Source organism: Erinaceus europaeus, chromosome X (assembly GCF_950295315.1).
Source record: "Erinaceus europaeus chromosome X, mEriEur2.1, whole genome shotgun sequence".
NCBI classification, from domain to species: Eukaryota; Metazoa; Chordata; class Mammalia; order Eulipotyphla; family Erinaceidae; genus Erinaceus; species Erinaceus europaeus.
The window spans coordinates 84,960,807-84,983,739 of record NC_080185.1 but is presented as its reverse complement, the minus strand read 5'-3'; the positions used below and the strand labels follow the sequence as shown (position 1 = coordinate 84,983,739).

The window sequence follows — 22,933 nt, the reverse complement described above, 5'->3', positions numbered from 1 at the left end:
CAGCCGATCTTGGATGGACCTTGAAAAAATCATGTTGAGTGAAATAAGTCAGAAACAGAAGGCTGAATATGGGATGATCTCACTCTCAGGCCGAAGTTGAAAAACAAGATTAGAAAATAAAACATAAGTAGAACCTGAAACGGAATTGGTGTATTGCACCAAAGTAAACGACTCTGGGGTGGGTGGGTGGGGAGAATACAGGTCCATGAAAGATGATGAATGACATAGTGGGGGTTGTATTGTTAAATGGGAATCTGGGGAATGTTATGCATGTACAAACTAATGTATTTACTGTTGAATGTAAAACATTAATTCCCCGAAAAAAAAAAAAGATATACATTAAACCACACCATGAGTTTAATTCTGGATATGCACTATATTATCTGTAAATACTAACTAAATACTTGGATTATCAACTGTATCAGATTAAGTCTACATCTATCAGATTGTAAATGGACCTGGCACTTGTCAAGTATATCTATACAGTTACCTAGAAAACTTGGAGTTCCTTGAGAATAAGTCTCAAATATTCTTTTACTTTATATCCCCAGAGAATGTAATCACTAAAAGTTTGTTGATTAATTTCTTAAAAGAAACAGATGGTCAAGATAATTACTAAAGCGTATACAGGGGATGACTAGGAACTCAAACCATCCCACTACCCAAAGGAAAATCCACACAGGAGACTGTGGGGTTGGAGAAAGAAAGCAGGATCATAAGTGGTCTTGGAGGTTGTACAGTCAATAAAGTATTAGACTCTCAAACATGAGGTCCAGAGTTCAATTCCCAGCAGTACATGTACTAGAGTGATGTCTGATTTCTCTCTGTCTCTCCTCCTATCTTTTTTATTAATAAATAAATAAAATCTTAAAAAAAGGAAACAGGATAATATTAAGGAACTGTCCAATTTTGTGATCTGAGTTTATAGCTTATGGAACCAAGATATAGTCTTGATATACAAGCTGACATAAATATTCTTTGTTCAGAGTAAGAAATTAACTATACCAAAAATACACCTCATATATCTTAGAACAATAAATATAAAATTAAAAAGTAAAGAATTAAAATGCAAGTAAAAATAAAACTGTAAGTCTCCAAAATACTATTTCTAAATTTATTACGGGGCCGGTGATGGTGCACCTAGTTAAGCGCACACATTACAGTGCGCAAGGACCCAGGCTCAAGCCCCTGGTCCCCACCTGCAGGGGGAAAGCTTCACAAGTGGTGAAGCAGGACTGCAGGTGTCTGTTTCTCTCCCTCTCTACCTTCCCCTCCTCATTCAATTTCTGTCTCTATCCAACAATAAATAAATAAAATAAAAGATTTTTAAAAAGCATATATATATATATGGAAATGTTATACATGTACAAACTATTGTATTTTACTGTTGACTATAAACCATTAATACCCCCCCAATAAAAAAAAGCATATATTACTACATTCAAACCAGAGTGGAAAAGTTTGATACAAAGAACAAACCATCATCACCAAGAAAAAGAAAGCAGAGTTCTAAATAAATTATGGATATAATGAGATCTCAGTTTCTTTTCCCTTTATGATTATCAGTATATTAAGGTTCTAGTTATACAATGATAGGAACATCCTCAAGACAAATTCCTTAAATGAAGAAAGACATCGACAGTTTTACTTTACAAAAGCTGATGAATTTATAAAAGATAACCTTGTATTCCAGAAAATATGGCAGGCAGTATTAAATGTTTAAGTGAGTAGAGTCTCTTGAATGTATCTTACCATTACCTGTGAGAACTTCTGGACAGTTATTGGAGAAACCTGGGATTGTGGTACAACTGGAGATCCAACAGCATGTACAGGCAAAACAGTGGACTGACCTTGAACCAATGGCAAAATTGGGGGCTGAGTTAAATTTGGCTGCTGCTTCTGCAACTGTTAAATAAGAAAAAAGATTAAAGATATAATCTCTCCTATGTACAGTAAGTAGATTTATTATATATTGTTAAAATAGAACAGTTCATCTCACCCCTGAAATCTGCTGGTAATGTCCAACTAGTGGCTGGGATGGATAAATTTGCCCTGAAACATTTACTTCGGTCTGTGGGATGTTAGAAACCATCTGAGAGTCCATGATCTGGTCTAATGAATAGCCTGTATTAGGCTGATTTGATGTATCTGATTGCAGAACTGACCCGGCTCCTACCTCGGCCAAATTATCACCTATGGCAAAGAAAATAAGGAGCAGGAAAAACTAAAAAGCACAAAGTTCAAATGGCATAGAAAATTCTATTTCCTATATTTTTATTATTGTTCTGACAACCTAAGACACCTTACATAAAATATACATACAACAGAATAAAAAAATAAATAAAACTCTACACAGTGATTTTATTATATAACTAAATTTTTCTTATTAAATGTAATCTAGTAACAAAGTGCATAAAATCAATTACTTTTGCTGGATATTTCATATATACTTCTAGATAATCTATATTTGACATTAAGTTTTTAGTAAAATCATATTTAGTCAAAATTCTAGTAGATTTATTTGCATTCTCCTAGTACCTGGCTGAAAAATGTAACTGTCCTTTCCTGCATACTTCTTCCAATTCATACCAACTGATATTGCTCCTGCTGATCTCAACCTAATCAATGCAAGCAGTACCATCTCAGCATGTTTCACTTCGGACTGCATCCAGAGATGTCAGGTATGAAATGTGAACGTACCAGCTTCATCACTCTGGTGAGACCGTTTCGAGCTTATAGGACTCCTTAAATTCATTGTGGGGGGTACACTTCTTAACAAATCTCAAAATCTAGATATAGACCAGCGTCCATGAGATGGGGCATAAGTGGTGAAGCAGGTCTGCAGGTATCTATCCTTCTCTCTTCCTTTCTGTCTTCCCCTCCTCTCTCCATTTCTCCCTGTCCTATCCAACAATGATGACATCAGTAACAACAATAACTACAACAACAATAACTACAACAACAATAAAACAGCAAGGGCAACAAAAGGGAAAATAAATAATAAAAAATAAAAATAAAAAGGCTATTTTATTGCTTTCTTGAATAAAATAAAATGCCATATTATAATATTTATTAAACTATACAAATCTAGTACACTGCTTATATCACTTTATCTAACTAACAGTTTCTCAACTGAGAAATAGAGAATACTTTTGGTGTATTTCACCAAGTAAAATACTCTGTGTGTGTGTGTGGGGGGGGTACAGGTCCGAAAAGGATGGCAGAGGACCTAGTGAGGATTGTATTGTTATGTGGAAAAGTGAGAAATTTTATGCATGTAACAACTACTGTATTTACTGTCGAATGTAAAGCATTAATCCCCCAATAAAGAAATTAAAAAGAAAAAAGAAATAGAGAATGTTTTGCTCCCTTCAGGAGTTTGTAAAGGGGATGACAGATAACAGAATGCTTTCAAAATATGAACATTCTATCAAAGATAAAGCAATATAAATACATTCAGTTGTTCATATAAAATAATATTACCTGTAACAGAAGAGCAATGATGTGTTTTTTTTTGTAATTGTTGTTGAACATACTGATCAACTTCAGTTTCTTCACATTCAGCCCCAGTCTGCTGAGGAGGAGCAGAGGACAAAGTTATATTTTGGTGCTGAGGGAGCACATTCCCAATAGGCTTGCACTGGGAATTCCTGCGCTCTTCTGGACAGCCAGTTGGCTTCTTCTCCCTTGTCTTTATTATCAGAGTGACACGATCTCTAATGGACTTAGCAACAGCTTTAGAATCACTTTCATGGAAGAATCCAGATTTGACCTGCAAATAAAACAAAAAAGGTAAAATATATCTTTAACATTAAAGATTTTAACTTCTTTTACTAGCAGTTATTTCCTACCCCCAAATTCCAAATGCTTTTAAGTAACATTTAAACTGTCTTTACTGCCTTTCTTAATCAGTCACACATCAATGTCAGTCTTTAACCAAAATAAAGAAAACAATAATATTACAAAGCATTGTTGAAATATTTTAAACAACAGCAAAACCCCCAAAATGATATTTCAGCAAGGCAGTTTTATTACAAATAATTTCAGTGCCATTAATTATGTTTGTTTGTTTATTTATTTATTTATTTATTTTGCCTCCAGGGTTATTGCCGGGGCTCGGTGCCTGCATCACCAATCCACTGTTCCTGGAGGCCATTTTTTCCCTTTTGTTACCCTGGTTGTTTTACCACTGTTGTGGTTATTATTATCGTTGTTATTGATGTTGTTGCTGTTGGATAGGAGAGAGAGAAATGGAGAGAGGAGGGGAAGACAGAGAGGGGGAGAGAAAGACAGACACCTGCAGACCTGCTTCACCGCCTATGAAGCGACTCCCCTGCAGGTGGGGAGCCGGGGGCTTGAACCAGGATCCTTCCGCTGGTCCTTGTGCTGTGCACCCTGTGCGCTTAACCCACTGCGCTACCGCCTGACCCCCATAAGTTTTATTTTTTTATTATTTTAATTTTTTTTAAAATATTTATTTTATTTATTCCCTTTTGTTGCCCTTGTTGTTTTATTGTTGTAGTTATTATTGTTGTTGTCATTGTTGGATAGGACAGAGAGAAATGGAGAGAGGAGGGGAAGACAGAGAGGAGGAGAGAAAGATAGACACCTGCAGACCTGCTTCACCGCCTGTGAAGCGACTCCCCTGCAGGTGGGGAGCTGGGGTTCAAACTGGGATCCTTATTCCGGTCCTTGTGCTTTGCGCCACCTGCGCTTAACCCGTTGTGCTACAGCCCGACTCCCAAGTTTTATTTTTTTATGAGAGAGGGAAAGAAAGTCACATGCAGTGCAGGAAATCAAACCTGAAGTTTCAAATATGCAGAGTGTGTGATCTACAGCTAAGCACTTTGCGAATCACTGGCATTAAGTTTTACGAAAAAAATTTTTTAAATTCCTCATTAAGTGATGTTTAAGGTATACAACAGTGTAGTAACTAAGTTAACAAGAGAGGGGGTAAAAGTTAGTTTAAAATTAGGCAGAAATGAGCTGAGGCAAAATTCCTAAAGAAGCATATGTTTCTCTGGAGGAAATAGAGGAAGTGTCACAAAACCAGGCAAACTCTGACTGGGATTAAAATATAAAGGAAAGAAATTATGACCCAGTAATTTCTCTTCTAGGGGTATATCCTAAGAACTCTATAACATCCAACCAAAAAGATATGTGTACACCTATGTTCATAGCAGCACAATTCGTAATAGCTAAAACCTGGAAGCAATCCAGATGCCCAACAACAGATGAATGGCTGAGAAAGCTGTGGTATATACACAGTGGAATACTATGCAGCTATTAAGAACAATGAACCCATCTTCTCTGACCCACCTTTGATGGAGCTAGAAGGAATTATGTTAAGTGAGCTAAGTCAGAAAGACAAAGATGAGTATGGGATGATCCCATACTCTTAAACAGAAGTTGAGAGGAAGAACAGAAAGGGAAACTCAAAGCAGAATCTGACTGAGTGTGGAGTATGGAACCAAATTAAAAATCTTTGGGTAGAGGGTTAGGGTAGATGTTCAGCTTCATTGGTGTGGGGAGAGGGGCAGGGAGAGGGACACAGACCTGTGGTGGTGGGAATGGTGTTAATATACACTCCTATTAACTTATAGTCTCACAAATCACTATTTAATTAATATGAGAGGGGAAAATGGATAAAATATCTTGAACTTTTTGATGCACAGACCATAGCTCTGAGTATATGTTCCTTTAAGCACTTAAAACTTCAAATTGAGTTGAGCACACATGTTACGGTGCTCAGGCACCCAGGTTTGAGCCCCCAGTCCTCACCTGCAGGGGGAAAGCTTAGCAAGTGGTGAAGCAGTGCTGCAGGTGTCTCTCTGTCTCTCTCCCTCTCTATCATTCCCTTCCCTCTTGATGTCTGGCTGTCTCTGTCCAATAAATAAATAAAGATAATGCATAAAAATTTTTAAAAACTCCAAAAAAACCCTTCAAATTGGTAATCAGATTGAATTTTAACAGTGGGCTCAAATTGTTAATCCATTTCTAATAATGACTTGTCCTTTGAAATATTAAATCACCTATAATCTTAGACCAGGGAGAACAGAAGCAACAGATGGCGTTAAGATATAGCTATATATAAATAGCATAAAAGGACATAAATTATGATGAGGTCTTGTGTGATACAGAAAATCCTAACAATGGGATTTTCTAAGTTAACCCAATTGCCAAGTAATTTGGTTATAGCAATAACTATCTATTGCCCTCTTAAACCCTAAGATAGCAGGAACCTCCCCTTTTCTCTATAAAGCCTATACATCTCCAAGTCCTGGAACCTCTATGGTGGGGCTCACTTTCCTGCACGCTTCTTTCAAGTCATTCCATCCGATACTGCATCAGCTGACCCCAAATCAAGCAATACATCCAGTACCACCTCGGCATGTTTTACTTCGAATTATGTGCAGATGTCAGGTGTGAAATGCCAACCCTTCAGTTCCATTACTCTGCTGAGAACTTTCCTAGCTCATATGACTCCTTAATTCCATTTCGGGTGATGCACTTCTTAACAATACCTCAAAAGCTAGATATAGACCAGGGTCCATGAGATAGGGCATATGTACTTGTATCTAGAAGTTGGGGGAAAAACATATACCTTAAGGCAAAAGTACACAATAGTTTGCAGTGAATCAATAAATAAAGCAGGCAAGTAGAAAGACCTAAAAAGACACCATAAAGTACCTAATGAAATAGTTTTCACTTAGATCTAGATACCCTCCTCAGTCACTTCCTATTACATGTCCCCCAATCACTCCAAAGCTAATCTTGTCAGGCAAAGTAAGGACTACAAAAGCTGAATCAGGGCAAAAGACTGGAATACTTTAATGATGACTCTTTAGTCACTACCAGGTCACCCCCATCACCTGGGGCCTTAGTCAAGGAGTCCTGGAATTTCTACACAGACATGATGGGCCTAAACCTCTAACAGATTCCTCTCTCCACTGTCACTGGTCATCTCCACCAGGAACAACATAATGGACCCCTCTGTGGGCCCCTGTAGGACCTTGCCCTCAAATTGAATCAACAATGATGGGGACTGTTCCGTTCTTTGAAGGGAGATTGGACAACATACTCTACTACTCGAGAAAGATGGGTCCTGAAAGAGTGCATCCTGGAATGTTCCTAGCCATGACCACAGAATATGAGCTTAGAACTACAGGGATTCAGAGGTTATATAGGTTTTTGTGCTGAATAGGGGCCCCATATCAAATCGATGGGGTTTACAGTTAACACTATTTATATACTTTTCCCATATTTGTGAGCTACTCTCTTCCCTGATCCAGCTTTCTAGTCCTTTTTCCAGCTATGACACCATCTCCTCCCCAGACAATAGCTTGGGTCCACCTGCATGTTGGCTGTCAGGCTCAGGCAAAAACAGGTAAAGTAATGGGACCCTTGGAATATACCTAAAATAGATCTACTAGCTTTTTCCAAAACGGAAACCCCAAATCTTCATCTGCAATATTCTAGCTTTATATCTTAACTCTTTTTCAGCCACCAGTTTACAGATGCCAACCGGACTTGCTTGGGCAGATGACCCCAAAAACATCCCTGCCTCTCCAGAGCCCTGTCCCACTAGGGAAAGAAAGAGACAGGCTGGGAGTATGGATCGACTTGTCAATACCATGTTCAGTGGGGAAGCAATTACAGAAGCCAGACCTTCCACCTTCTGCACCCCATAATGATCCTGGGGTCCATACTCCTAGAGGAATAAAGAATAGGATGGCTATCAGGGGAGAAGATTGGATATGGATTTCTTGTTCTGTGGAATTGTACCCCTCTTATCCTATGATCTTGTCAATATTTCCATTTTATAAATAAAAATTTAAAAACAAAATGGAAAGGAGAGGTCTAGCAGTGTGGCCATGATGAAACAGTCACCTCAAATTCTGCTTGCCTAACAAAATAGCACACCAAACCTTATCAGACTACAGTTATGATTTCTGGAAAAAACATCATCAGGCTAAAAATGGGCATAAGCATGGCCAGCGGATAGAGAAGGGGAAAAAAGAAATATGTCAGGGCTGAATACACAGTACTACCAGAAACTAGTGTCATCTTGGAAGCCATCAGGTGGGATTCAGGAAAGTGAAGAGATTGTGGCTCTTTGTCCCGAATCCAGGGAATATCCCAAGAGCATTATGATATTAAGCTTCTCACAAAGATTCTAGTAAATGGGGGGGGGGGGGAAGAAAGCTACTCAACAACTGGCAGCTGAGTCATATAGACAGAGTCTGACCAGGTCTGTCATCACCCAAAAGAGAGCTATAGGAGATATTCAAGGTATCTATCCAAAGGACACAAAACCATTGACCTGAATAGAACTACATATATTTACATTCATGACACTTGTATTTGTAAAATTCAAGATTTGGAAACAATCCAAATGTCAAAAAACAGGTAAGTGATTACGTAAGTTGTGCTAAATATATGCAATATATACTACTTGTAATAAATGATGCAATAGTTACAGTGAAACACAGACTAGTTGTGGTGTATTGTAATAGATCCAAAGGTTTTAAAGTTGGAATATAGGAAGGAATTGATATTGATTGGAGACCCAGATGACTAGGGAGATGTCAATTGGTGATAGGGATAATATGCAGGTATCTATGATGGGGAGATAAACTTGTGATAATCTCTCTTTTGCAAATTATTATCTCAATAAAACAATTTAAAATATAGATTCATAGAAGAAAATAATATGAAAGTGATAGAATCATAGAGAAAAAACACCATATCACAACTCCTTGCACTCAATTCTTTCATCCACTTGCCACCATCTTTCCATGCTGCCCTAATGGTGCATATGAATGTCCTGGCTGATGCTGCAAGATCATCAACAATGCTAAAAAGAGAGGCAAATGCTAGGTTATTATGTGATTGTGCTCTAAAGTCATTGTCCAGTTTCTAATTGTGCTGATGAACTATTGGTGAATTTGAAGTCATTGACAATGATAGAGCGGAGAAAATTACAAACTTCATCAGAAGATTAAACAAGTGTGGAGTGATCAGCCACAGATTTGATGTGCAACTCAAAAGATTTAAAAATGGCTTAATAACCTGTTCCCATCCCATCTGTTTGGTTTCATTGTACTGACAACCTCAGCTGGCATCATGGATCATGAAGAAGACAAAATACATAGGAGGAAAAAACCTGGGATTTTTGTATATGGTTTAAATGATGGCCTATTCTCCTTTTTTTTTTTTTTTTCTTTTTAACATGTGGCTAGCCAGTTTTGCCAATACATTTGTTAAAGAAACTTTCTTGGGGATGAGTAGTGGCGCACCTGATGAGTGCACATGTTACAATGTACAAGGGGCCAGTTTCAAGTCCTGGGTCCCCACCTGCAGTACAGAAACTTCACAAGTTGTGAAGAGGTACTTCAGGTGTCTCTCTGTCTCACTCCCTCTCTACCTCTCCCTTTCTCCCAATTTCTGGCTATCTCTATCCTATAAATAATAACAAAAATAAATATTTTAAAAAGAAACTTTAATTTCTCAATTATACAAAAAATGGGATGAGGAGCACTTAAAAATAAAAATGTTCTCAGCAGAAAAGCATTTATAGAAGCCAGACCTTCCACCTTCTGTACCTCATAAAGAATTTTGGCCCATACTCCCAGAGGAATAAAGAATAGGGAATCTTGCAGAGGAGGGGATGGAATACAAAATTATAGTGCAGGGAATTCTATGGAATTATACACCTATTATCCTACAATCTTGTTAATCATTATTAAATCACTAATAAAATTTAAAAATAAATTTAAAAAATTTTAAACAACTGTCTTGTAAATCATCATATCTCTAATAAAACAGTAAAAACTCAAAGTAAAAAATAATTAAAACTGCCTACTGGACAAAAATAGTTAAAAAATTTTTAAAAAGAGGGAAACTCTCATGATCTTGCAATACCACACCTATGAATATATCCAAACAGACACAAGAACACTAACTTAAAAGTATGTGTACATTCTCTACAAAAATCAAAATATGGAGTCAATCTAAATACCCATCAAGATACAAATGGATAAGGAATTTTGACTATGCTCTTTTCAGCATCACATTTACAAAAACTGTAGTATTAAGAGTTTAGTTTAGCTTGGTCTATGCACAAGGATAACAAGCAAATTTGCAAACAATTCTATATATATTTCCTAAAAGTTATCATATATATATAGTTTCATTTATATTTTCTGGTTTGTTAATATTTACTTATTGCTACATTTCTGCTTTATGTTGAATAACAGAATAGTTTTTAGTATTCTAGTTTGTATCATCTGTTGTGTTTATAATGGTACTTTTATAAATTTAGTGGATACTTAGTCCATCAAGAATGAATATTATTACCGATACATGCACATTTAAATCTCTAATATATATTTTCTTTTTTTAAATAAATATTTTATATTTGGCTCTTCTGGCTTGCTATTGTTCATTTACTGCTACATTTGTTTTATATTGGGTTAACAAAATTGTTTTTAATATATATATGTATATATATATATATATACACATACATACATATATATATATTCCGCCACCCCCATCTTATCAAAGCACTGCTCAGCACTCAGGCTTCTAGTGGTGTGGGAGGTTGAACCTGAATATATATTTCTTAAACATTATCAAACATATCATATATATGACATACATGTGCTGTAAAATACTACTCTTCCGTTAAAAATTGACATGGTGTAATTCAGAATAAAACTATTTCATTAGGTACTTCATGGTATCTTTTTAGGTCTTTTTACTTGCTTGATGCATTTATTGACACACTGCAAACTACTGCACTTTTGCTTTAAGGTATATATTTGGCCCTAATTTATGGATACATGTGCACATATGCCCTATCTCATGGGACTTGGTCTATATCTAGGTATCCCCACCTCCCAAAGATAACCACCATAATTTTCATAAGTCTTACAGTTTGCTTGCTTCTGTTTTGTTTTAATTTTTTGGCAAGTTCATATAAATCAGATCTCTAGCTTCTACCTATGAGTGAAAATATCTGGTACTTGACTTTCATCTCTTTACTTATTACTAAGCATAATTACCTCCAGTTCCATCCATTTTGTCCCAAAGGACAAAATGTCTTTTTTTTAATTGCAGCTTAGTATTTCATAGAATATATATGCTGTATCTTCTTTACCTAGTTATCTGATGATGGGCAATTAGGATGATTCCACTTTTTCTAGCCCCTCTATTTCACTTTATCCCCCCCTCCTCTCAATTTCTTTCTATCCTATCTAAGAAAATAAAAGTGTGGGGGGGGAATGGCCACCAGGAGTGATGGATTTGCAGTGCTAGCACTAAGCCCCAGTGATAACCGCAGCAGCTATAGAAACAAATAGGAAAAAAGAAAGTCTGTCCAGGGTAGGGTAGATAGGATAATGATTATAGAAAAAAAATTGTATGCCTGAAATTTCAAAGTCTCAGGTTCAATCTAGTCACAACACCATAAACCAGAGCTAAGCAGTGCTCTGGTTAAAAAAAAAAAAAGTCCAAATTAAAAGTTTTCCCAGCAAAGAATAAAATAAAAATATGAAGGCAGAGATGGAAGATACACATCTGCCAAGTAAGAAGCCCTAAACTGGGGAAATAGATTGCAAATAGAAAGATACTTCAATGGGGGTCAGGTGGTAGCACAGTGGGTTAAGCGCACGTGGTGCAAAGTGCAAGGACTGGCATAAGGATCCCGGTTCGAGCCCCTGGCTCCCCACCTGAAGGGAGATGCTTCTCAGGTGGTGAAGCAGGTCTGCAGGTGTCTTTCTCTCCCCCTCTCTGTCTTCCCCTCCTCTCTCCATTTCTCTCTGTCCTATCCAACAACAACATCAACAACAACAATAATAATAACTACAACAACAAAACAAGGGCAACAAAAGGAAACATAAATAATAAAAAAAGATACTTCAAAAGTAGAGAACTTTACCATAAAGAATGGCACAGTTTTCTACAATTCCAGAATTATACTGGGTTGTTAGAAAAGTCATGACATATTTTTCTTCTTCTTCTTCTCCTTCTCCTCCTCCTTTTTAAAAAAAATTTTTTTAAATATTTATTTATTTTCCCTTTTGTTGCCCTTGTTGTTTAACATTGTTGTGGTTATTGATGTCATCGTTGTTGGCTAGGATAGAGAGAAATGGAGAGAGGAGGGGAAGACAGAGAGGAGGAGAGAAAGATAGACACCTGCAGACCTGCTTCACAGCCTGTGAAGCGACTCCCTTGCAGGTGGGGAGCCGGGGGCTCGAACCGGGATCCTTACGCTGGTCCTTGCGTTTTGCGCCATGTGCGCTTAACCCGCTGCACTACCGCCCGACTCCCTCTCCTTTTTTTTTTTTTTTTTTTTTTTTTTGTCTCTAAGGTTATCACTGGGGCTCGGTGCCTGCACTACAAATCCACTGTTCCTGGAGGCCTTTTTTTCCCTTTTCTTGCCCTTGTTGTTATTACTGTTGCTGTCATTGATGTTGGAATAGGACAGAGAGAAATGGAGAGAGGAGGGGAAGACAGAGAGGGGAAGAGAAAGATAGACACCTGCAGACCGGCTTCACCACTTGTGAAACGACCCCCCTGTAGGTGGGGAGCTGGGGACTTGGACCAGGATCTTTACGCTAGTCCTTGCGATTCACCATGTGCACTTAACCCACTGTGCTATTGCCCAGCCACCATGACATATTTTTATGCAAAAATCTATCATGACTTTTACAATAACCCAATAGTTAAAGGCATAATAGAAGGCGTAAAACTATAAGATTTACCTGGGTCCATACTCCCAGAGTGATAAAGAATAGAAAAGCGTCCAATGGAAGGGATGGGATATGAAACTCTGGTTGAGGTAATTGTGTGGAATTGGTACTCCTCTTATGCTATGGTCTTGTTGATCATTATTAAATCAATAATATAAAAAATAACTATATTTAAATATTTAAAATAGTATAAAAAGAACTATATTTTAATATATCTAAATCAGGACCATATTAAAATAAGAAGATGATAGATAAATTGATGGATGAATAGATGACAGGTAGATAGATGACAGATGATAAATAGATAGACAGATAGATGATAGATACGTGGATGGACAGATAGATAGTACATAGAGTTACAAATTTCTGGTATCTGTCATGTTGGTCAGTGCCAGTTATATGCCTGAGAATAACATGACCAATGCCACAATGATGATCTCCAGAGTAACAGACAATAAAGACAAATTTCAGGGAACTGTCAGAGAACCTATCTCCCGTAACCACTATATCTGTGACTCTTCTGGGAAGTGTATACCTACTCACTGCCTCAGTGTATTTCATGGGAAGTACATACCCTCTTTTAAAAACATTTTAATTTATTTACTTATTCCCTTTTGTTGCCTTTGTTGTTTTATTATTGTTGTTGTTATTGATGTCACTGTTGTTGGACTGGACAGAGAGAAATGGAAAGAGGAGGGGAAGATAGAGATGGGGAGAGAAAGACACCTGCAGACCTGCTTCACTGCTTGTGAAGTGACCCCCCTGCAGGTGGGGAGCTGGGGGTTCGAAATGGGATCCTTCAGCCTGTCCTTGTTCTTTGTGCCACCTGCACTTAACCCGCCGCGCTACCGCCCAACTCCCCAGTATATACCCTCTTATTGCTTCCTCTTGGCAAATTCCTGACCTAAACTTCATGGTATCTCTTTAAGGCTCACCTGTCAATTCTTGCCATTTACAAGAAGCATATCCATGACCTCTTCCTTGGAAACATGCCTTTGAAAGTCTCATAAATGCTAGAGAGGCTGTGGGAACAAAGGAACCCTTCTGCACTGATGGTGGGAATGTAAATGAGTCCAACCTCTGTGGAGAACACTCTGGAGAACTCTCACAAGGCTAGACATGGACCTACCATATGACCCAGTAATTCCTCTCTTGGGAATAGACCCCAAGGACTCCATAACAACCAACCAAAAAGATATCTGTACACCTATGTTCATAGCAGCACAATTCGTAATAGCTAATTTAGTCTCTGTGTCTTGCACGGGGACAAGTTGAATGGTCCTGAGAAGAGGAATGAGAGCTGAGGGGTAAGGCGGTCTGTGTGAAGGACACAGCAGCTTTATTTAGGACAATACATGTATATATACTTTACATCATCAGTCAAAGAATAAGCAAGCGGTTATAAAAGTTCAAGCAGTTCTTGTTATCAGAAAGCCTCTTCTATGTGTTTTGGTCTATTGAACAGCTAACAAAAACCCAAGGTTGAATCAAGATACACTTACCAATGTTCGTGACACAAATGGCCACAATCAGAGATGATGTGTGTACAATCAAAGGCCATGGTGTTTTTTTCTCATGTCACAACCTTGTTTTTCAAGGACCTAAGAGAGTGTTGCCTTTTGACTGTCTCCCACAAGCTAAAACCTGGAAGCAACCCACATGCCCAAAAACAGATGAAAGGCTGAGAAAGCTGTGGTATATATACACAATGGAATACCATGCAGCTATTAAGAACAATGAACCCACCTTCTCTGACTCATCTTGGATGGAGCTAGAAGGAATTATGTTCAGTGAGCTAAGTCAGAAAGACAAAGATGAGTGTGGGATGATCCCAGCCATTAACAGAAGTTGAGAAAGAAGAACAAAAGGGAAACTCAAAGCAGGATTTGACTGAATTTGGATTAGGGCACCAAAGTAAAAATCTCTGGGGTGAGTGTGAGGGTGAGGGTGAGGGTAGATGTTCGGCTTCACTGGATGGGGGGGTCGTATGGGACACAGTCTTTTGGTGGTGGGAATGGTGTTTATGTACACTCCTATTAACTTGTAGTCATATAAATCACTATTTAATTAATATGAGAGGGGGAAAATTGATTGAATGTTTCAAACTTTTCAATGCACAGACCACAGGCTGAGTCTTTGAAATGTTGACTCTCTTAAAAGATTAGACCAGGGAGAACAGAAGTAACCGATGACATTATTCTATAAGACATAATTATATACAAATAATGTCAAAGGACATAAATTATGGTTATGTTGTGGATGATACAGCAAAACCTTACAAAGTGATCTTTCAAAGTTAACCCAATTGCCAAATAATTTGATTACAGCAATAACTATCTATTGCCTTCTTAAACCATAAGAGAGCAGGAACCTCCTGCTTCCTCTATAGAGCCTTTATTTACCCCAGTCCTGGAACCTCTAGGGTGGGGCTCACTAACCTGCATGCTTCTGTCAATTCATACCAAATGATATTGCATCTGATGATCTCAACCTAACCAATACAATGAGTACCACCTCAGCAAGCTTCACTTCAGACTGTGTCCAGAGATATCAGGTGTGGAATTACTCATTACTCAGGTGAGACCTTTTCTCTCATAGGATTCTCTAATTCCATTTCAGTTTGTTCACTTCTTAACAAAGTCCCAAAACCTACATATAGACCAGGTCCCATGAGACAGGGCATATGTTCACATGCATCCATAAATTAGGGCAAAATATATACCTGAATGCAAAAGTGCACAATAGTCTGAAGTGAGTTAATATATGCAGCAAGCAAGTAGAAAGATCTAAAAAGATACTATAAAGTTCCTAATGAATAGTGTCTACTTAAACTTAGACAACCTCCTCACCTGCTTCCTATTATACTTCCTTCACTCACTCCAAAGCTAACCTTATCAAAGTAAGGACTACAAAAGTTGAATAAGGGCAAGAGACTGGCATACTTTAATGATGACTCTTTAGTCACTATCAGGCCACCCCAACAGCAGGGGCCCTAGTTGGGAAGTCCTGAGATTCCCAAACAGACATGATGGGCCTAGACCTCAAATAAATCCCTCTCTCCATTGTTACTGGTCATCTCTATCAGGAACAACAAAAAAGACCCCTTTGTGGGCCCCCCATAGGACCTTGCCCTCAACATGGATCAACAACGGTAGAGAATGTTCCATCCTCTGAAGGGAGGATGGACAACATACTCTGTGTTCCACCTGAGGAAGATGGGTTCTGAAATTGGGGCAGCTAGAACATTCCTACTCATGACCACAGAATGTGAGCTCACATCTACAGGCATGAAGAGGTCACATAGGCTCCTAAGCCGAATATGGGCCCCAGATCACATCAAATCTATGGGGTTTACAGTCAACAATATTTATACACCATTCCCATATTTGGGAGCTACTCTCTTCCCTGATCAGCTTTCTGGTCCTTTTTCCAGTCATGACATCATCTCCCCAGATACCAACTTTGGTCCACTTGCATATCAGATGTCAGGCTCCGGAAAAAAAGAAAAAAATAGGGAGTCAGGCAGTAGCACAGTGGGTTAAGCACAGGTGGTGAAGCAGTTTTTCAGGCGTCTATCTTTCTCTCCCCCTCTCTGTATTCCCCTCCTTTCTCCATTTCTCTCTGTCCTATCCAACAACAACAACATCAATAATAACTACAACAGTAAAAATAAAAGTTTTAAAAAAACTAGTATAGTCATGGGCCCTTTGGAATATAACTAAAATAGGCCTACTAACTATCTACAAAATGGAGACCCCCAAATCTTCATCTGCAATATTCTAACCTTTAGGTTCATGATTAGTCAGCAATTTGTTTTGCTTTATATGTTAACTCTTCTTTTAGCCACCAGGTTCCAGATGCTAACATGTCAACTGGACTTCCCTGGGTAGAGGACCCCACCAATATGTCTTCGAGCCCCGCTTCCCCAGAGCCCCACACCACTAGAGAAAGAGAGAGACAGGCTGGAAGTATGGATCGACATGTCAACACCCATGTTCAGTGGGGAAGCAATTATAGAAGCCAAACCTTCCACCTTCTGCACCCCACAATGACCGTGGGTATTCCCTGAGGGATAAAGAATAGGGAAGCTATCAGGGTAGGGAATGGGATATGGAGTTCTGGTGATGGGAACTGTGTGGAGTTGTACCTCTCTTATCCTATGGTTTTTGTCAGTGTTTCCTTTTTATAAAGAAAAATTATTTTAAAAAAGAAACCATCAAAGACATAAAGAAGCAGAAAAATATTAAGCACAGTGTAAATATCATCTTTGTGGCACTGATATTCTGCTAGAGAACTCTCTGGAACCATCAAAGAGATCTTGGGGACTGCTCAGTTTGCAGGTTACAATGTTGATAGTTGTCTCCCTCATGACATCATGTATGACATCATCAGTGGTGATGTTGAATGCCCAGCTAGCAAAAAATTACAAAAAAATTTGACAATGTAAAAAAAAAATCACATCAAGACTTTTCATAGGCTAGGCAGTGGTGCACCACTATTTGACCTACATGAGAGGGGAAGAAAAGATTGAATGACTTGAACATTTTGATGCATAGGCCCCAGAAATATATATTCTGAATATATATCCCTTCAATCTAAGCACCTAAACTGTTAAATTGGTAATCTGACTGAATTTTAACCGTGGGCTCAAATTGTTAATATATTTTTAATAATGATTTGTTGTTTGAAATATTAAATCACCTATAATCTTAGACCAGGGAGATCAGAAGAAACTGGTCTTATCAGAATATAAGATACAGTTATTTGTAAATAGCATTAAATGACATAAATCATGGTAAGGTCTTATAAGTTATAGTAAATCCTAGCCATGGGATTTTAAAAGTAAAACAAATTCCCAAGTAACTTGGTTATAATAATAACTATCTTCTTAAACTCTAAGAAAACAGGGACCTTCCCCATTCTCTATAAAACCCATAATCTCCAATTCTGGAACCTCTTGGGCTTTGCTCGTTTTCCTTCATGCTTCATACCATTTGATACAGCATCTACTGATCTCAAACAAATAAATGCAACCAGTACCACCTTGACATGTTTCACTTCGGAAGGTGTCCAGAGACACCAGCTCCATTACGCTGGTGAGTCCTTCCCTAGCTCATAGGACTCCTTAATCACATTCTGGGTGGTGAACTTCCTAACAAAGCTGCAGAACCTGAATATAGACCAGAGCCCATGAGATAAGAGTATATGTGCACATGCATTCATAAGTTAGGAGAAAATAAACACTTTAAAGTAAAAGTCCACAACAGTTTTCAGTGACTCAATAAGTGCAGCAAGCAAGTAAAAAGACCTTTAAAAAGACAGTCTTAAAAAAGGCAAGTACTTAATCAAAAAGTTTCTACTTAGACTTAGATACCCTCCTCACCTACTTCTTATTTCACTTCCCTCAGTCACTCTAAGCCTAACCTTGTCAGATAAAGTAAGGACTACAAAAACTGTATAAGGGCAAGTGACTGCCATATTTTAAAATTATTTATAAAAATGAAACACTGAAAAAACCATAGGATAAGAGGGGTACAACTCCACACAACTGCCACCACCAGAATTCCATATCCCATCCCCTCCCTTGATAGCTTTCCTATTCTTTAACAATCTGGCATATTTTATACTTTTTTTTTGCCTCCAGGGTTATTGCTGGTGTTCAGTGCCCGCACTATGAATCCACTGCTCCTGGAGGCCTTTCCCCCCACCCTTTTGTTGCCCTTGTTGTTGTAGCCTTGTTGTGGTTATTATTGTTATTGTTGTTGTTGATGTCGTTCGTTGTTGGATAGGACAGAGAGAAATGGAGAGAGGAGGGGAAGACAAAGGGGGAGAGAAAGACAGACACCTGCAGACCTGCTTCACCACCTGTGAAGTGACTCCCCTGCAGGTGGGGAGCCAGGGGCTCAAACCTGGATCCTTATGCTGATCCATGCGCTTTGAGCCATGTGCGCTTAACCCGCTGCACTAATGCCCAACCCCCCCAAAAAATATATATTAAAAAAATTATTCCCTTTTATTGCCCTTGTTTTAGTGTTGTAATTATTATTGTTGCTGTTATTGATGTCGTTGTTGGGCAGGACAGAGAGAAATGGAGAGAGAAGGGGAAGACAGAGAGGAGGAGAGAAAGATAGACACCTGCTTCACCGCCTGTAAAGCAACTACCCTACAGGTGGGAAGCCGGGGGCTCAAACCAGGACCCTTATTTGGGTCCTTGCATTTGCGCCACCTGCACTTAACCTGCTGTGCTACCGCCCAACTCCCACCCAATATTTTAATGATGGCTCTTTTGGTCACTACCAGGCCACCCCATCATCTGGAGCCCTAGTCAGGGAATCCTGGGATTCCCACATAGATATGATGGGCCTAGACCTCTAACAGATCCCTCTCTCTGCCATCACTGGTCATCTCCATCAGGAACAGCATCATGGACCCTCCTGTGGGCCTCTACAGGACCTTGCCCTCAATGTGGAACAATAGAACAATGGTAGGGACTGTCCCACTTCTCAAAGGGAGACTGGGTACTTTGTTTACTTTGTTAATAGATTTAACTCAGGAAGTTGCTTTAATTAAGTCTATCCTTTGTAAAACACAATCTTCATAATGTTCCCAAACTGATGCTGTTAAAAAGAATTCCCATCTTCCATTGCAAAACAAATAAAACAGTATGGTATTAGAACAAAAACAGCCAGCCATTTGGGGCAATGAAAGAGAATAGAGAAACCAGAAATGTAACTCACATACACCCATACAATAAAATCATAAACGTCTCTTCAAAAATGGTGTTGGGGACTGGGGAGAAACCAAAATTATTATGCAAAAGATTCTCATACTTGAAGCTCTGAGGTTCCAGGTTCAGTCCCAAGCACCACTGTAAGCAAGAGCTGAACAGTGCTAGGTAAGGATCCCTCCTCTCATTAATATTAAATGAACATCTTGTAAAATGGTGTCCAGAAAACTGAACTACCACATATAGTTAATTTCACCAAAACCAACACCTAACATCATACAACAAAATTAACTCAACATGAGTTGGTCCATTAATTGAAGATTTGCCTATTTTAGACATGAAACTTTAAAATATACACAAGGTAACACAGGTTAAAAAATTAAGAATTTTAACATCAGAGACATGTTGGACATTTAACCCCATTGGCACGGGAAACGAAAGCAAGAATATACGAAGTGTACTACATAAAATTAAAAAGCTTTTCACATAAAAGATACCCCCCATAAGTATAAAAAAAGCAGTCTATGGTCAGAAATTACTTGTACAGCAAACATATGACAAGGAATATATATATATATATATATATATATTCAATACAAAAGTTGATAAAAGATCAGAAAATTTTCTCAAAGAAGACATACAAATTGCACAGAAATATATGAAAAATGACTATGTTACTTATTATTAGACAAGCTTCTGGACATCTTTACCTAACAGTAACTTCAGGAGCCATCTAGTTGTAAGCTTGCCACCTAGGTTTCAAAACAAACAAACTAAAAACAATATACGCATTGTTTAGCTAAACTATAATGAAAAGCAAAAGAATGAGTGATATACAAGTCTGGACTGAGGAATGCAAATGTGAGGACAACACCAATGACTGAACTCAAAGGTACCAGCAGTTATCACTTTTTAAACAAATGTAACACATAATTTAATGTCCTTTATACTGCATATATAATTTTAAGATATTCTGTTGTAATTACATATTTTACAATAAAATAACAATTTAAATAAAGGAAAGGAGAAAATGAAAAGAAAGAACAGTGAGAAGGAAATAGGTATTAACCCTAAAATGAACTGGGAATAAGGTAGAGGGGGTTGCTGAGGGAATAGTGATAAGAATCACTTACCATTTCACATGCTACTTCTTCCGGTGTATCTGTTTCTAAATTGAAACTGAATTCAATAGCTTCGTTATCTTTATGCTTGCCTTTCAATTTTTTAGGGTCTTCAACCCACAGTCTTAAAGCCAGGGATGAATTTGAGCAATCACCTTCCTCTGCTAACTCCACCCTCAGTCCGGTATCCTCAGCAAAAAATGTGTGGTTTAGTAGGTCCCTGATAGACAACCTAGTAAACAAAACACATTATATCTCATTATCAAGTCTTTCAATATAAGCAAACTACAGATCCCTCCAAATATAAAATAAATTGTATTAAAGTAACAACTTTGACAGGGAGATGGGTCAGTGGATAAGAGTGCATATATCGTATATATATAATGGTACTACATATGCAAAAGTGCAGAGGTACTCTGGCTGCTTTCTCTCATAAAGTAAATGTATAATATTTTCAAATTATTCTTATTTTAAAATTTCTCTTGGCAGACTGGGAGTATGGACCGACCAGTCAATGCCCATGTTCAGCGGGGAAGCAATTACAGAAGCCAGACCTTCTACCTTCTGCAACCCACAATGACCCTGGGTCCATGCTCCCAGAGGGATAGAGAATGCTCAAAAGACAAGTAAATTTAAAAAATGAAATATTTGCTCATACTAAGTAGTTTTTAAAATATTTTATTTATTTATTCCCTTTTCTTGCCCTTGTTGTTTTATTGTTGTAGTTATTGTTATTGATGTAGCCATTGTTGGATAGGACAGAGAGAAATAGAGATAGGAGGGGAAGACAGAGAGGGGGAGAGAAAGATAGACACCTGCAGACCTGCTTCACCACCTGTGAACCGACTCCCCTGCAGGTGGGGAGCCAGGGGCTCGAACCCGGATCCTTACATAACCTCACACTTTGCGCCATGTGCGCTTAACCCGCTGCTCTACCACCCGACTTCCCCATACTAAGTAGTTTTAAGATGAAGGAAAGTTATGTTTAAGAAAACAAACCAAGTTATACCCACTGCCTTTAAATGAAAATTTTGCTGAAGTATTCTTACTAAGAAACACAGTAATAGCAACAGAACATACCATATAATAAACACTAGTTATTAAGTATTTTATAAGCTTCACTGTCTTTTTAACCAAACTGTTTTAAGGAGTAGCTAAGTAACTATAGTAATTCAACATTACACTGACTAGGTGTGAGTCTAGACTTGAATCTTAGTCTAATATTGAAGCCTATGTTCTTGGCATTATAATATGTCATGGATCCTTTTATTCCCAGTGTTATTTGGTAATATATTTTAATTAAAAATGTCTGCAAACAATGATCAGAATCCAAACAAAATGGCTTCTTCAACATAGTATTATTTGCCTCACTTAATAGATATTTATGTAAAGAAGATATGCAGATGGATCATTAATAATGAGGAAAATATTCACTATCTTTAATAATTAGGGTAATGCATATAAAATCACAATGAAATCCCATTTAACATCTATTAGAATGAATATTATAAAAAATAGAAACGAGTGCAGACAAGAACAATGAGAAATTAGAAGCCACGTGTGTGCATCTGGAATGCAAAATGGTGTGGTCACTGGAAAAAGCTTGGTGGTTCCACGGAAGATTAAATATGGGAGTCGGCCGGTAGCGCAGCGGGTTAAGCGCAGGTGGCACAAAGTGCAAGGTCCTGTGCAAGGGCCAGCGCAAGGATCGGCATAAAGATCCTGGTTCGAGATCCCGGCTCTCCACCTGCAGGGGGGGTCGCTTCACAGGCGGTGAAGCAGGTCGGCAGGTGTCTTTCTCTCCCCCTCCTTTCTCCATTTCTCTCTGTCCTATCCAACAATGACAACATCAATAACTACAACAATAAAACAACAAGGGCAATAAAATGGAATAAATAAATATTTTAAAAATTAAAAAAAAGACTAAATGCTGTACTACCACATGATTCAGTAGTTCTGCTCTAAGTTGTATAACAAAAAGTGGGGATAAACAGATATCAATGCTTATGCAGCACTAGTTACAATAGCCAAAAAGGTAGACGTAACCCACGTATACATCAAGAGATAAAGAAATACAGAAAAAGTGCTGTGTGGGAGTCGGGTGGTAGTGCAGCGGGATAAGTGAATGTGGCGCGATGTACAGGGGCAGCGTAAGGATCCCAGTTCGAGACCCTAGCTCCCCACTTGAAGAGGAGACGCTTCACAGGCAGTGAAGCAGGTCTACAGGTGTCTATCTTTCTCTCCCCCTCTGTCTTCCCCTCCTCTCTCCATTTCTCTCTGTCCTATCCAACAACGACATCAATAACAACAATAATAACTACAAGGGC

At 38.3% G+C, this 22,933-nt stretch overlaps 1 protein-coding gene across 2 annotated transcripts in view; it reads right to left on the bottom strand.

Annotated features, from left to right (window-relative positions):
* The window catches only part of WNK3 (WNK lysine deficient protein kinase 3), a 171,804-nt gene that overhangs the window by 109,395 nt on the left and 39,476 nt on the right, over positions 1-22,933 (bottom strand). For both annotated transcript variants that reach the window (XM_060183423.1, XM_060183424.1), the window contains exons 6-9: positions 20,619-20,838; positions 3,484-3,772; positions 2,000-2,193; positions 1,759-1,905 (exon numbers count right to left, since the gene is read on the bottom strand). In XM_060183423.1, coding sequence (XP_060039406.1) covers positions 1,759-1,905; positions 2,000-2,193; positions 3,484-3,772; positions 20,619-20,838 — 850 coding nt within the window. The remainder of the gene's footprint in view (positions 1-1,758; positions 1,906-1,999; positions 2,194-3,483; positions 3,773-20,618; positions 20,839-22,933) is intronic.